The 14,337-nt window shown below is 37.2% G+C and overlaps 1 protein-coding gene across 1 annotated transcript in view; it reads right to left on the reverse strand.

The window, feature by feature from the left end:
* The window catches only part of akap12b (A kinase (PRKA) anchor protein 12b), a 38,006-nt gene that overhangs the window by 16,391 nt on the left and 7,278 nt on the right, over nucleotides 1-14,337 (reverse strand). The window contains exon 2 of the mRNA XM_079584423.1: nucleotides 1,727-1,829. Coding sequence (XP_079440549.1) covers nucleotides 1,727-1,829 — 103 coding nt within the window. The remainder of the gene's footprint in view (nucleotides 1-1,726; nucleotides 1,830-14,337) is intronic.

The raw sequence follows: 14,337 nt of genomic DNA on the forward strand, positions 1-14,337 counted from the left end.
ATGCAGGTGCATCAGTTCAATCAGGTGTGTGTGACTGAGCGTGCATGTATGGCTGTGTGTCCGTGACCATTTGAAAAGCTAAGGGTATTCAAAATCAAACAGATGCTGATTAAAGGAAGGGGTCAAAATGAATGTGTTTTTAATATCGAGAGCACTACTTTCTTCTTTGTTGATTTTGGCAGAGGAGACATTGCACAAGATATTTCTGGCAGAGTGGACACCAAAATAATCATACTTCTCTCTCATTTGACTTTTTGTGACTCTGCGTATGGTTTCTATTGTTAAGTTACTCTAAAAACTGACAGCATCATATTTTGGGAGGTTTCTTAACAATGGAGAACGGGCAGATTTATAAACACATTCATTTTTACATTTCTATAACGCGTTCCAGGGGTTTTTCTGGTACTCTGGGGAGGTTATGAATGGCTGCACTGAGCACGCAAGAAAATGATGGCTAAATACTCTTGGCTGGCATTATAGTATTCATCATGCAGATTAAATAAAGCCAGCATTGAGATCAGAAATTCTGGGAGAGTTTCAATGGCTTGTCCTGGTATTGTCATGATTGAGACTTTTCTACATAATGTCTTACTGTATCAAAGACAAGGAACAGGATTTATTTGCATGTGAATGTGTCTACACTCTAACACTCTCAGATGAAGACAGTCTATTTTGCTTCCTGTCATTTCCTTTGTGGTAAGATCTGTTTCCCAGTCAATGTTTCTTTCGTTCTTGCTTTGATATACTTTTAAGACATCTTCAGACAACAAGAAATAACAATGTCCATTTTGTGATCAAATAATAATTTTATATTTGATATTCTCTGAATGATTCATTCACGAATCGGGCACTTCTCTAATAGATTCTCATGAAAAATTGTGATCCTTCCCATCCAAAGAAACTTATATTGCATTTAAGGTGCACAATTTACCAGTTCATGCATTTCCTGGGAATCAAACCCATGACCTTAGTGTTGTAATTGCCATGTTCTACTGTTAAAGCTACAGAAAAATGGTGGAATACTCATTTTATATTCACAATTCTTTGTTTAAACATCGAAATGCAAATTCCTATTCCGATCTTGGCAATTTCCTCACCTAAATACTGTACAAATTCATGGTTCAATATATACACGTTTGTTATTGTACAATATGGATTCATTTTTTAAGTTTGTTTGTGATGAAATTCCTCCATTTAATCACAAAAAAGTGTATAAAAGACACCTAAGATTTCGACACATGCAATGCGGCTAGCTTATTAAAAACATGCACCAGTCTCTTTAGGGGTCAACTAGGTCATGGCTTACTAAATATTATTGGGGGGCAGCATCTCGGTGGTCGCTCTGAGTTGAAAAGCAAGAAAAGAATGCAAAAAAGGAATATAAATAAACACGGTACACATTATTTCTCTAGGGTTTTCTCACAGTCCCTTGGTAGGTCTATGTTGGTGTCCACTCACTGTAGCCTCTATGTAGGTGTTCTCATCCCTAGGATAGCTGGGGATTATGGGAAGGATCAGCTGGGGTACGAGGGCACACAGATAAAAAGATAAAGATCACATCTTAAGCCTCACACACACACACACACACACACACAGACCCCTGATGCTGGGAGGCGGCCTACTATTAGTGTCAGTCATTGTCATTCCACGCACACAGACACGGTAATAAAGATATAAGAGTGATGTATACACACAATGTACAAGCGCATATAGTAAGAGCATATACCCTCAGCCGGTGGGTTCTCCTCCGTGAGACCATTATACTCTGTCTGATCATCTGTCTTCCCATTAAGACTGGAAATAGAGATCTGTCCATTCTTCTGAAGAGTCTGGAAAGAAAGAAACAGAGAGATGAAGGGTCATAATTGTACTATGATCTTTTCAGCAAGGCACTGGCGATACAATTTAGTGTGTAGATAGACAAAAAATGTGTCTATATTGTAAACATTTCTCACATGCTTCTTGCTCTCTCTTTGCACCAGACTTTACTCACTTGTAGTTTTAACCTTTTGGTTTTTAATTTTCACCATATAGAAATAATCAAGTGTGTTTTTTTTTTATTAAAAAATATTCACATTATAGGATACATTAAAGTTTAAAAGTCTGGGGACGGTACGATTTTTTTATGTTTTTGAAAGAAGACTCTACTTACCAAGGCTGAATTTATTTGATAAAAAATACAGTTGAAAACAGTAATTTTGTGAAATATCATTATAAAAAATTAAAATAAAAAAAAGTTTATTTTAAACATTTTAAAATGTAATTTATTCATGTGTTGACAAATGTAAAATTTCAGCATCATTACTCCAGTCTTCAGTGTCACATGATCCTTCAGAAATCCTTCTAATATGATGATTTGCTGCTCAAGAAACATTTCTTATTATTATCAATGTTGAAAACAGTTGTGCTGCTTAATATTTTTGCGGAAACTGTGATACATGGTTTTTTTTCAGGATTCTTTGATGAATAGAAGTTCAAAACAACAGCATTTATTTGAAACAAAAACCTTTCAAAAGGGAGCCACCGCTTTTGGAGATCCAGTAAAAGAGCTGCGCACCATCCTAAAGGTTTGGCACTTCTCTTGTGTATAAAGTAAAGTGTTAAAACAGGTGCAAGAGAAGAACTCAGTTGAAGACCAAGATTTGAGAGGATTTGACATTCATGGTTTTAATTTCAAGCTTTCATGTTGACTACATTCCAATACAAAATAGCATTGAGGTCCTCGAAAAACACATTTAGAAACATTTAAACACAGATGATCTGACTGGCTCAGGAATTCAGACGGTGTATCCACATAACCAAGCATTCACAATTCCTACAGGTACAGTAAATATTTCAGCCAGGACAGAATTCCCCCGATCTAAAATGTGGCCTGTCAATCACATTTAGGATTCAGTCAGCATTGCTGGACAGGACTGTAATCTAAATAGCACCTTTATACTCTACTCTCTACCGACTGAAATAAATAAGCTTCTGAGAGGATAACTGAGGATTTTTGGTATATATGATAAATATATAGTTCCCTTCCCTTTCTACTGTGCTTGGCTTTTAAAGTCCATTAAGGTTTGGAGAAAACAAGAATCACTGACATTAAGCGGCATCTTATCAAACAGACATTTCACTTTGAGGAGCCCAATTTTATTGAGTTAAAGGCTTCAGGCTAGTTTAATAATAGAACAGTGATAGGAATCACAAAAGACCCTCTTGTGGGGCTGAGGAAAATATGTGAGCAATGCAATTACATTAAGAAAGTTAATTTCTGTTTAGAGGCAGAAATAAACATAAGCGAGAAGACTCAAGCCTCAACCAGCTTTGACAGTGGTCCAGCAGGTGTCCTTTAAACCCGTCCTGGCCTCTGACCCCCAGGCCTATCTCATGACAGTCATTCTCCACATTCCGAGGCCCCTTCCCAGAATTCCATCCTGATGGGGGCGACTCCACCCAAATTCCCCTATCAAAGCTGTGTTTCTTCCCTTCCTTCATCTGATCTGACATCACTTGCCATTAACAGATCCATAACTTTTAAGGTGTCAAAAATACACCATTGTTCAAACGTTTGGGGTCAGTACGATTTTTTCAAAGGGAAATTAATACCTCTATTCAGCAAGGACATTTAAACTTATCAAATGTGACAATAAAGACATTTTTGATTTCAAATAAATGTAGTTCTTTTGAACTGTTTTGAACTGAAAAAAGTGTATCATGGTTTCCACAAAAAATATATATTAAGCAGCACAACAGTTTCAACATTGATAATAATAAGAAATATTTCTTAAGCAGCAAATCAGCATATTATACTGATTTCTGAAGGATCACGTGACACTGCAGACTGGAGTAATGATGCTGAAAATTCAGCTTTGCCATCACAGACACAATTTAATTTTAAAACACATTTAAACAGAAAAGTTATTGTTATAATATTTAAAATGATTAATTTGTATATGACTGTTTTTACTGTATTTTAGTCAAATAGATGCAGCCCTGTGTGAAAATAAGAGACTTCTTTCAAAAACCTAAAAAAACATCTTACCATCCCATTTTCTCTTTTTGTCCAAAATTCCCAGAACTTTGGGAACTTTCCCAAAACTTTCCAGGTTTAGTGACCAATATCACATGTTTGAAAACGAACATTAATGTTTCCATATTTGGCAACATTATGAAACTATGAAAATCAATTCTCCACAATACATTTATTGAGGAATTGGACTGTCTGAACATCATCACAAGATCAAATGTAATTTAATGAAAGTCATCACATCACGTCAGCTATTGTTTGAGTTGTTTACTTCAATTTTCAACATATAATTTTCTTGATCAGATCCATGCAAAAACTATTAGACAACTGTAGCCTGATATACGCTTGCTGAAAAAAGTCAAGATCACCATACTGATCCATATAGGAAGTTTTATGCCAATTATAACAGTGAACACAAGGGCAAAACTGACATGACATTGACTATGGATGAATCAAGCTAAATAAATCTTGCTGTTTATAAAATGCATACGATTGATTGTCCAGTTATGCAGTTTCTGCAAAAGGTCCAAAGTCTGAGCCTGCTGCTAAGATCATAACTCACCCAGGGCATTTAACAACTGTTCAACCAACAAAAAACGGACAGAATGTGTGAGTCAGTGTGCTTAAGTGTGACAGTTGTTTAACTGAAATAACTAAAGGTAAACACAATCTGTCTTTACGGCACCACACACTTGTGGGTGGGAGGTTTGCACAGAGGTGTGACATCAGGTGTGAGTGTGTATGTGTTGTCACACATGTGATTTGTGACTGGCCTTGTGCTCTGCTATTTCAGCGCGTTTATGTACATTAATACAACAAAAACAATGTTTTCTTCCACACATTCTCACTCCCAATCACATATGGACGCTTGGTCAGGACCACTTTTTAACACACAGGTCTCCCCTTTAGCGTAATTTTTCGATAGGCAGGGTCCTCATTGCTTTCAATGAGAAACATTTGCCGTCAAAACACAATGAGTTTCAAAAACACACGTGGGATTTTTATTGTCATGATGAAATTATATATTAGGGGAATCATTTTGCCATTATGACACATATGTTGGGATTTTCAATTTAATCAGGCAACATAATTTATACTATTTAGAAAAGTTTGAACACATAACTAAACATATTTGTATATTATATAATGTCCGTGTTATTATCTCCATGAATGGAAATTAGAAATGCAGATCTCTTTTAAAGAGAATCTTAAAGCAGAACTGTATAGTTAAAAACAAATAATAAAGTGTTTTAAATAGTACATGTTTTTTTTTAGTCTGGGGTCACATCTTTATCACCTTTTTCACCCCTGATGAGTTTGCATCACTGTTCTTATGTATTTCCTAAAACTTCATTATCTGAAAATACCCCCATCTTTTGAATGCTTTCATCTGTTCTCCTGCCCTAGATTGCAGTCATCTGTCAGATTCCTTTTCTCTCCTCGTCCTCCCCTCTTCTGCAGTCTCTCTGTTCCATTCTGCAGATCAGAGGTTCAGGGACGGCTGTCCATCCCACAAATCACTCTGCAGAGAGGTTGCAAATCTCTTCACTGGTGGACAGAAAAAGACAGCAAAGGAAAGGAGAATTTATGGCCTTCTAAGCATCTATCCAGTTGTCAAACACTACTATAGCATTCATCTGACAGATCTGTGACCTTCTGAAGGTTTGCAAGACTCTGTTGATCTCAATGACATTTTTGGACTGTTAATAAATGTATACTTTAAACTAAAACTGACATACTTACATATTTAAAATGACCACAAACAAGTGGAGCCAATATAAGTGTATGAATATCACTGTATGAACCTAAGATATAATTCGATTTTTTTTTTTTGTCACTAGAATAATAAAACGGTAATAGACAAACCTTGACCTCTTGGTATGAGCGGTTAGATAATTTATAGATTTTGCAGAATACCTGAACACTTTGAGACATCATTTTCACAGTGTGGCCTCAGTCTCAGGGCAATTTAAACACCTTAAGATGAATTACAGTGTGAGAAACGGCCTTCAGCAGGGTGTAAACTACACACATCATCGTATATATCAAATTCTCATATAGCTATCTCATAAAACCGACAGGCCAGGCTAGTATATCAGCAATTTTCATAAGCACTGCTGCAAACGTGTTATATGACTGCAGATTATAAATGGATCCAGAGCACAATAACAAAATTGTCATATACATTGTGAGAGGTCCAGAGGGGACATTACATGACACGTAAGCAGTGCAGTTCTTGATTTTGGAAAATACATCTATTTGTTTGACTTTAAACAAACTTGTTGAGTAATTTTTACTCAAATTATGCTGCTGATAATAATAATTTTATAAGATAAGAAGAAAAATGTAGCGAATTAGAAAAGTTAAAAATAGTAAAATTCTCACTAGTGGACCCAGACTTGACCCCCACTCAACGCATCCAAATATTAGTACATTATATACTACGCCATACTTTTCCATGCTACGCCTGACACATCGCAATAAAAATCCCCTCGGGGGTCATGGTTCATTCGTGCCTGTTAACCTCTGCCCTTTGACCCCTTGCTGATGAGGACTGAATTACAGAGAGAAAACAGGAGAGGACAGATGGATACCTCTTCATCATTTGATTTACATCAAAAATCTTACAGCAACAACTAGCATGCACCCCTAATAATAATTATAATTGTGTTAGAAGTCTAATTTGGTTATATTATAACATATAGGGCATTTATATTTGTCAGAAGACTATGCTGTAGAATTGTCAGAGCAGGTATACCTGTATTTAGGGAATGTCATTTCATCATAAAGTCATAAAGACGTCATAAAGACATTTTCTAACATAGAAAGAGAACTAGTTCAGACACAATGATATACAGTATGTGTCTGATGCAAAAGTTTAAATAGAATTCTGCCAATTCTGAGAATGGAGAGAGTGAAGCAGCCGTAGATGAGGTAATTATGAGAAACATTCCAAGTTTAGGGAGGTCAGGGATACATACAGACTGAGAACACAAGGGGATTTTTAGATGTGTATCATCATTATATAAGTGATAAGAGAAAACGTGATGTACCAGTCAAGCTGTAGACAGACAATATCAGTGGTCAGAGCACCGAACCCTGTGGGACTCTTGTGGTGTGTTTGCAGAGTGTGGAAACGAAACATGATAGAATCTGTTGTCAAAGGAGTCTACAGGGAACTAAGACTTTAGATCCAAAATCAGCAGCTAATGGTTGAACATGCTAAAATCAGCAGACAGCTCCAGATAAATTGAAACTGAGGAACTAATCGCTCTTATTCCCTTAAAGGGATGATTCATCCAAAGTCATACCGGTTTGGAACAACATGAGAGTGAGTTAATAAAGACCGAATTTTTATTTTTGGGTGAACTATCCCTTTAAGCAATTAAAGGAGATTACACAAGGAAAGCTGTTTCAGTTGAATGAAGCCTGATTACTAGATGTGAAATAGATTGTTTTGTGTAATGAGGTTTGACATTTAGCTGAATTCTTACCCAAAAATATTTGACATAAAAAAAGATGAAAAGCCTACAAATTCTGACGGCAAAGGGATGGTAAAATTAGTTTTTAGGTACTTTATGAGCAATGAGGAAACATAATAGACCACATTTTATGATTTCCACTCTGTTAGTGACTATTACCCTCATTGCTTGCTTTTGCTATACTGTAATTTTCTTGCAGAGAAATTGCAATTAAGACTGGTATTTGAGATCTCATGATTGATATGCATTATTACTCACTATTGATGCCCAAAAACACAAACCTCCTAGTTGAGAAAACACAAAACAAACTGTATAAAAGCCACCAAACTATATAACCTTATAACTATAAAACTATAATTCTCTCTCCTTCCCTTTCACATTCACCTATTGCTTATACTAAGTATTAAAAGGACAGTTCACCCCAAAAAGGTAAAATTCAGAAGACCACAAAAAAAGAGTCAATAGGGTCCAAAACACTGTGCTTTCATTCACTATTGATAAGGACAATTTGGTTACATAATTTCCATACTCTTTTGATCAATGATTGCTAGCAGCTTTCTGGAGATTTACTTAGTATTTACTTAGTACAACAAACTATTTAGCTGTTTTTTGATATACATATATATTACACACATTAATCTCGTTTAACTTAATCTGCTCAAAATTCCAGTTGAATTTCAAAACAGTAAACTACTCATCCAGCACACGAGAGAAAGACTTGCTTTGTGTAGGGGGTTAAGCACACAGATACACATCCAAATTTGGGTAACACATACTCAGTATTGGAGCCTCAGAGACCACAAACTGCATGCATCATCTCCTTCGACACAAACACAGATGTGAAACGATCAGTCTCTGGCAACACACAGCAAACCTCAGTCTATCTCAGTTAAGTAATTTACTTCACAAACAATCTACACCAGTGTAGTATTACTGTGGTAAACTGCCCCAGTGTTTGAACAGGCTAGCGATTACAACTTGATCCTGACAATAAGGCCACCAAAATATATTGTGCCCTTACATGCCTAATCATATCAAATGTTCAGAGTCAATTTGAATCAGTAACACTGCTCAAGATCACAACAGTCTTTGAGGTCCACAAATCATCAGCCTTCTCAAAGTCTGAATCAGAACCAGTCAGTCCAAACCGCCCGTTTTTCACTCACCGAAGGGGAAAATCTGTGGCTTAAAAGGCAGACAAACACATCATCCTGTTGCCTAAACTTATTAGACTTTGGCAAATTTATGGGATTTGAGCTTCACATTTACAAATAGCACAGTGACAGCTTTGCATTTCTTCGCCCTGACTTGATAAATCACATATCTGCAAGGCTGTGAAGAGATTAAGTGCTTGCTTTGCTAAAACGTCCTTCGTGTTGGCTTCAGGTTTGTTTGTTTCATGGAAACATATGCAGCGAATTCTTTACTTCTTGTTTGACGAAAGAGGAATTTATTTTTTGGCACAGACTGGGAGCTATATACAAAAAAGGAGCGATTTTGTTACGAATTCCAGGAACTTGTACATATAAATGTCCATGCGGAGAGCCTTCCAAGCTGTGAGCCACCCCACTGTGCATTTTCCTGATTTTCCTGACCCACTATTTGTCTCCCGCCGATACTGGGAGTCCTCTGTTCCTTCCACTCCCCTAACAGCTGTCACTAAGGCCACCCTCATGAGCAAACATCAATGTGATAGGACAGGACCTCCCTGTCTCTGGCAGATCGACTGGACCGTCCCAGATCCCCCCCACCCCACTGTCGGACTGAAACAATAAACCTCCTCCTCTCACTCTATCCCAAGGGTCCTCCTGTGATTCAGATCATAAGAAGAAAGGAAAAGTTCAGATGTGACTCTCCTGTTACTTTAAAGAAACAACAGTCAGAGTTTAACATAAGGATCTGGTGGGGATAGTGAAACTGGATCAGTTTAATGACTGCAAAAAAAAGTTAAACTATTACAAAGAAAAATTCTGCACTAAACAGCCGTCACTAGACCATATTTATAGGGTCTTACAAAACCTGCAATTAACTGTCAGCACGCATCTGGCCTAACCAATTGACCAACTACTTGTCAATGATGCAGGATCTTTAATACACTTTTGTGAACTGTGACTACTTATACTTTCAAATGACATTTCCCGTCTGTTGTTGAAGAGACAGAAAGTACATTTACCATTTTCCCTTGTAAGACCGTAGAAGATTAGATACAACTCCAGGGAAAATAGTTCACCCACTGCCACATGATTTGTTATCCAAGATGCAGAATTGTTTCAGACAAAGGGGTTGAGCTCAGTGATTCTCACATGCTTGATTTTATTTTATGCCCTAACAATGTTACTGTGGTAGAAGCATGTGACCAGCTTTGGTGGAGCCATGCACATTCACAAACACTTTCAAAGAATCCTAAAGGGATAGTTCACCCAAAAATAAAAAATGTATTTGACTTTCTTCTGCGGAATATACAAGATATTTTAAGAAATGTCTCAGTGTTTTGTTTGTCCATACAGTGAAAGTTAACAGTCACCCAAATTGTTTGTGTTAGCAACGTATTTCAACGTGTTTCAACGCACAGAAAGTAATAATCTTTTTTCAAAAACTTTGTATATGAATCTTGTTATAGTCCATCACAATCAGGAGGAGACAAACCAAATTTAACTGACATCATCTCTATCATCTCTAATAAAACCAGAAAATGCAATCAGTGTTTACTACAGGGCCTTCAAGGATTTTCCATATACTGTACCTCTCGTATAGATCTGAAGATAACATTTCCAAATGTCCTGGCGTGGCTGCCAGCCAGAGCGATATATGACCTTTCAATCAATACATGATTGTGCTGTGATTTTACAACTCTCCCTGGATGCTACAAATTTAGTATTTGCTTTCTAACGTCCACTTCCCAACGCTCATACAGAAACTTGAACCATTACCAGAAATAGGGAAATGATAACAAAACACAGCAGTTTGTTAAGAGGCATGAGTCATGATTTGTCTTTCAAGGATGAAGAAGAGTTATTCTGTCCTCTGAGAGAGAGAGAGAGAGAGAGAGAGAGAGAGAGAGAGAGAGAGAGAGAGAGAGAGAGAGAGAGAGAGAGAGAGAGAGAGAGGACAGCATGTAGTTATTTTTGGTACAGCACTGAGCGGATGAGACTCTGCACTGCAGTGAAGGGGAAACAGCGCATGCGCCTGGTTTTGTTTAGTTGTCCTGCAAACCCAATGGGCCTCATTTACCAATTTAACATAGAAACGAGTACAGAAACATTCGTATGCTGCCAATCCCATCAAACGAATGATCGTACATTGATAAATGTGGCAGCTCAAAACAATCGTCATTTGAATATTACGCCCCTAAAAATTCACGGTTTAGAAGCCTTGGCCATAGATTTTAACGTATGCCGGCCAAGAAGAGGAAGTAATCTCATGAAAGAGAAATTGATCTCACTCCAAAAAAAAAAAACATTAACCTTAATGTATATGAATATTAAATATGGGTAAATAAAACGAAACATTTCAAACATTAATAAACACTGTAGCCTAGGCTATTTTAGTTCCCCACACTCCACAACAAATCCATTCAATTGAATGGTATTCAGAACAGAACAAGAATGAAAATAGCAATAAAATCTCTCATTCGACACAAATCCAAATGTTTTCATATTCGCAATCTAACATTTGGTTGCTAAATTATATTTATTGTGTAAACATGGCCTTGTACTTCACTCGTGTTCCAATATCCAAAATTGTGTTTGGTTGGGCGCTGGGCATGCGGATTTTACAGCGGACCATTTAAATTGAACATTGTAACTTTTATGTTTGGTTGACTGCATTTTAGTTTGATGATGAATGGCTGAATTATCAAGTTAGCAACACTAGAACTGATACGTTGTGTGTGCGCTCGTGAAGTTGGATTTCATAAAGACATAAAGAAAACAAATACAATGCGCTAGAGTGTCACAAGAACGAGCGTAGCCTTTACTACTTGTCGCCGTTTTTTCTTTTGTTAATCATTTAATTATTTAAGGGAAATATATTTTGTGTAGTCCTATTTATTTTATTCCTTTAATATATAAAAAAAAAATGTTTAAACAAAATGCTCTCATTACAATTCTCCAACAGATTTCCTTTGCTGCAACTTCTGCCCAAATCTTTAGCCACCGTTAGCCACCAACATTTTAATGACAGTTATGGGAGGAATGTGTCACAACACACAGTGCATCGCACTCAGCTGCGCATGGGGCTGTGTAGCCGCAGACCAATCAGAGTGCCTATAATGACCCCTGTCCACCATCGAAAGGGTGAGTGTCGGAACTGGACCTTGGAGCAGTGGAAGAACGTCACCTGGTTTGATGAGTCCCGTTTGCTTTTACATCACGTGGATGGTGTACACCATTTACCTGGAGAAGTGATGGCACCAGGATGCACTGTGGGACGACGACAAGCTGGTGGAGGGAGTGTGATGCTTCTAATGGGAAAACCTGTGTGCGACCATTCATGTGAACGTATATTTGACACGTGCCTCCAACTAGATTTGGCAGCACATGAAGGACCGACAGCATATTAGGCAGGTGGTCATAATGTTCTATACCAAGACAGTGCACTCATATGACTATGGCAGGAAGTGCAATGCGCAATGTGGCCCGCCTTCTAAATAAAAAAGCCAATTGACACCTGGTAAAGTCAGAAAAACACTATTTTTACACTATTTGAGCGTTGCAAATATGGCTGACTTTCCTTGAAATGGACTTTGACTACATGGAGACCATCATTTTTATGCATGCCACAGACCAATGAAATAAGACACAGAAATGATCTACAAAGAAAGACTGTTTTACTATGCCGAGGACGTACACTTAATAGTGTCCTTCATACCTTAGCAATATGATTACTAAATATATTTTAGCTAGATCACTCAGACTACAGTTCCAAAACCCAAGCAGCTGACTCAATTAGCACTTTTAAATAGACTTTTAAACACCTTTCCCCCAATTAATCTCATTCTCTTCTTTCATTTTAATTTCCTATATTTTATTTATATAATTTTATTCTGTTTTTGAGTCTGCCTCCATACGTATTTATGTGAACGTTTACTTAGTGTTTACAAAGTGTCTTGCAGTAGACACAAATAATTCTATATAAACAAAGTTTTACATACCAATATAAATAAATAATTACTCAAATCTAAAGCTACACAAAAAGTATCCTTTCTCATAAAGAAATAGTACACTGTCTAAACAAACCACTTCACCATGGTGGTCTGAGCCATTTACACGCAAACACTGAGTCATAATTATTATCCATTAGTGATGCTTCGCCATGACTTAAATGAACGCTATAGGGCCTGTTTTCAATATAGATTTTCCTCCATCACAGCCAGCACAATCTGCCATTATCAAGCTTCCTGTATTATCCACATCCTTTCATCAATGATTAGAAATCAGCTGTTAAGGGGTCTTGATGAAAACCCCAGCTGGGTACAAATATCATCATTCACTCTTAACTCAGAAGAGCTGTTAGATGAATCTGCCAAAATGTTGAATGGAATCCACACTTTAATTACAACATCTCATTGATCTCATTGAACTACATCTCCCGAAGGGGCACAGCTAAAGGTCAACCACGCCGTTAAAATGCAAAAATTAAAATTCTGTCATTAATTACTCGACCTCATGTTGTTCCAATCCAAACCCATAGTAATTTAGTTCATCTTCCGAACACAAATTAAGATCGGAGAGCTTTCTGTCCCTCCATAGACTGCAATGTAATCACCACTTTCAAGGCCCAGAAAGGTACTAAAGACATTGTTAAAATAGTCCATGTGATACAGTGGTTCAACCTTAATTTTATGAAGCGACGACAATATTTTTTGTGCGTGTGATGCTGATGTAGGATCCGGCCAATATTGAGCTGGCGTTGAACCCGGAAGCGCTGTACTGTGTTTAAAACGTGAACAGCATCAGAGACTGACACGGAAGAGAATAAATCGTTGAATAAAGTCATTGTTTATTTATTTTTGCGCACAAAATGTTAAAATTAAGGTCGAACCAATGAAGTCACATGGACTTTTTTAAAGATGTCTTTACTACCTTTCTGAGCCTTGAAATTGACAATTACGTTGCAGTCTATGGGGGCATATAGCATTGTTTATTTGCATATGCTGTCTGCGTTTTTTGCTCCAGATTCACTAAAGTTATTATCGAAATACGGTATACGCACAAAAACTCCCAAATAACCTGTGCTGAACACAATTTGCACTCGGCTACATGGATGCGCCTAGATACTGTATCTATACAGTGTAATGCTCTTCTCCCTGATTTAATGCATTACTGCTGTCATCATCGCTAGGAAATGTTTTCCACAAGAGGTAAAAGCAATGCTAATCGTGCCAGGCAAATGTGGTTAGTGAAGTACATGCAGGGGTTTGCACTGAATTACAGCATACTAAATGGTTTAGTGAATTTTGCCCTTGTGTCTATGTAAGAGCGGTTCCATTTTGATGGCTAAGATTGTTTTGCAGCTTCAGACAAACTGCTATACAAAGAATTGCTAAAGAATCATGATCAATTAAATCTTTGATTCATTTCTGAAATAAAAGGGTAGTGAAATACTTAGCGCAAAGATCTCAGCAGCCATCTCGTTTTTCCCCCCAAGAACAAATACATATCAGATCATCTGTTTTGAGGTTTGAATGGGAGTGGTTCCTGTCTGTGATGACATTACATCATGTACCATCCACTGATTGTGGCTTCTGCCTAATTTAGTTGACATCATCATTGTCACTCTGTGTGGGAGTGTTTATATTTGCATAATCTCTTTGATTTTAAGGCTGATTGCTACAAGCGT

The sequence above is a fragment of the Phoxinus phoxinus genome, assembly GCF_949152265.1.
Source record: "Phoxinus phoxinus genome assembly, chromosome: 16".
Classification (NCBI taxonomy): Eukaryota; Metazoa; Chordata; class Actinopteri; order Cypriniformes; family Leuciscidae; genus Phoxinus; species Phoxinus phoxinus.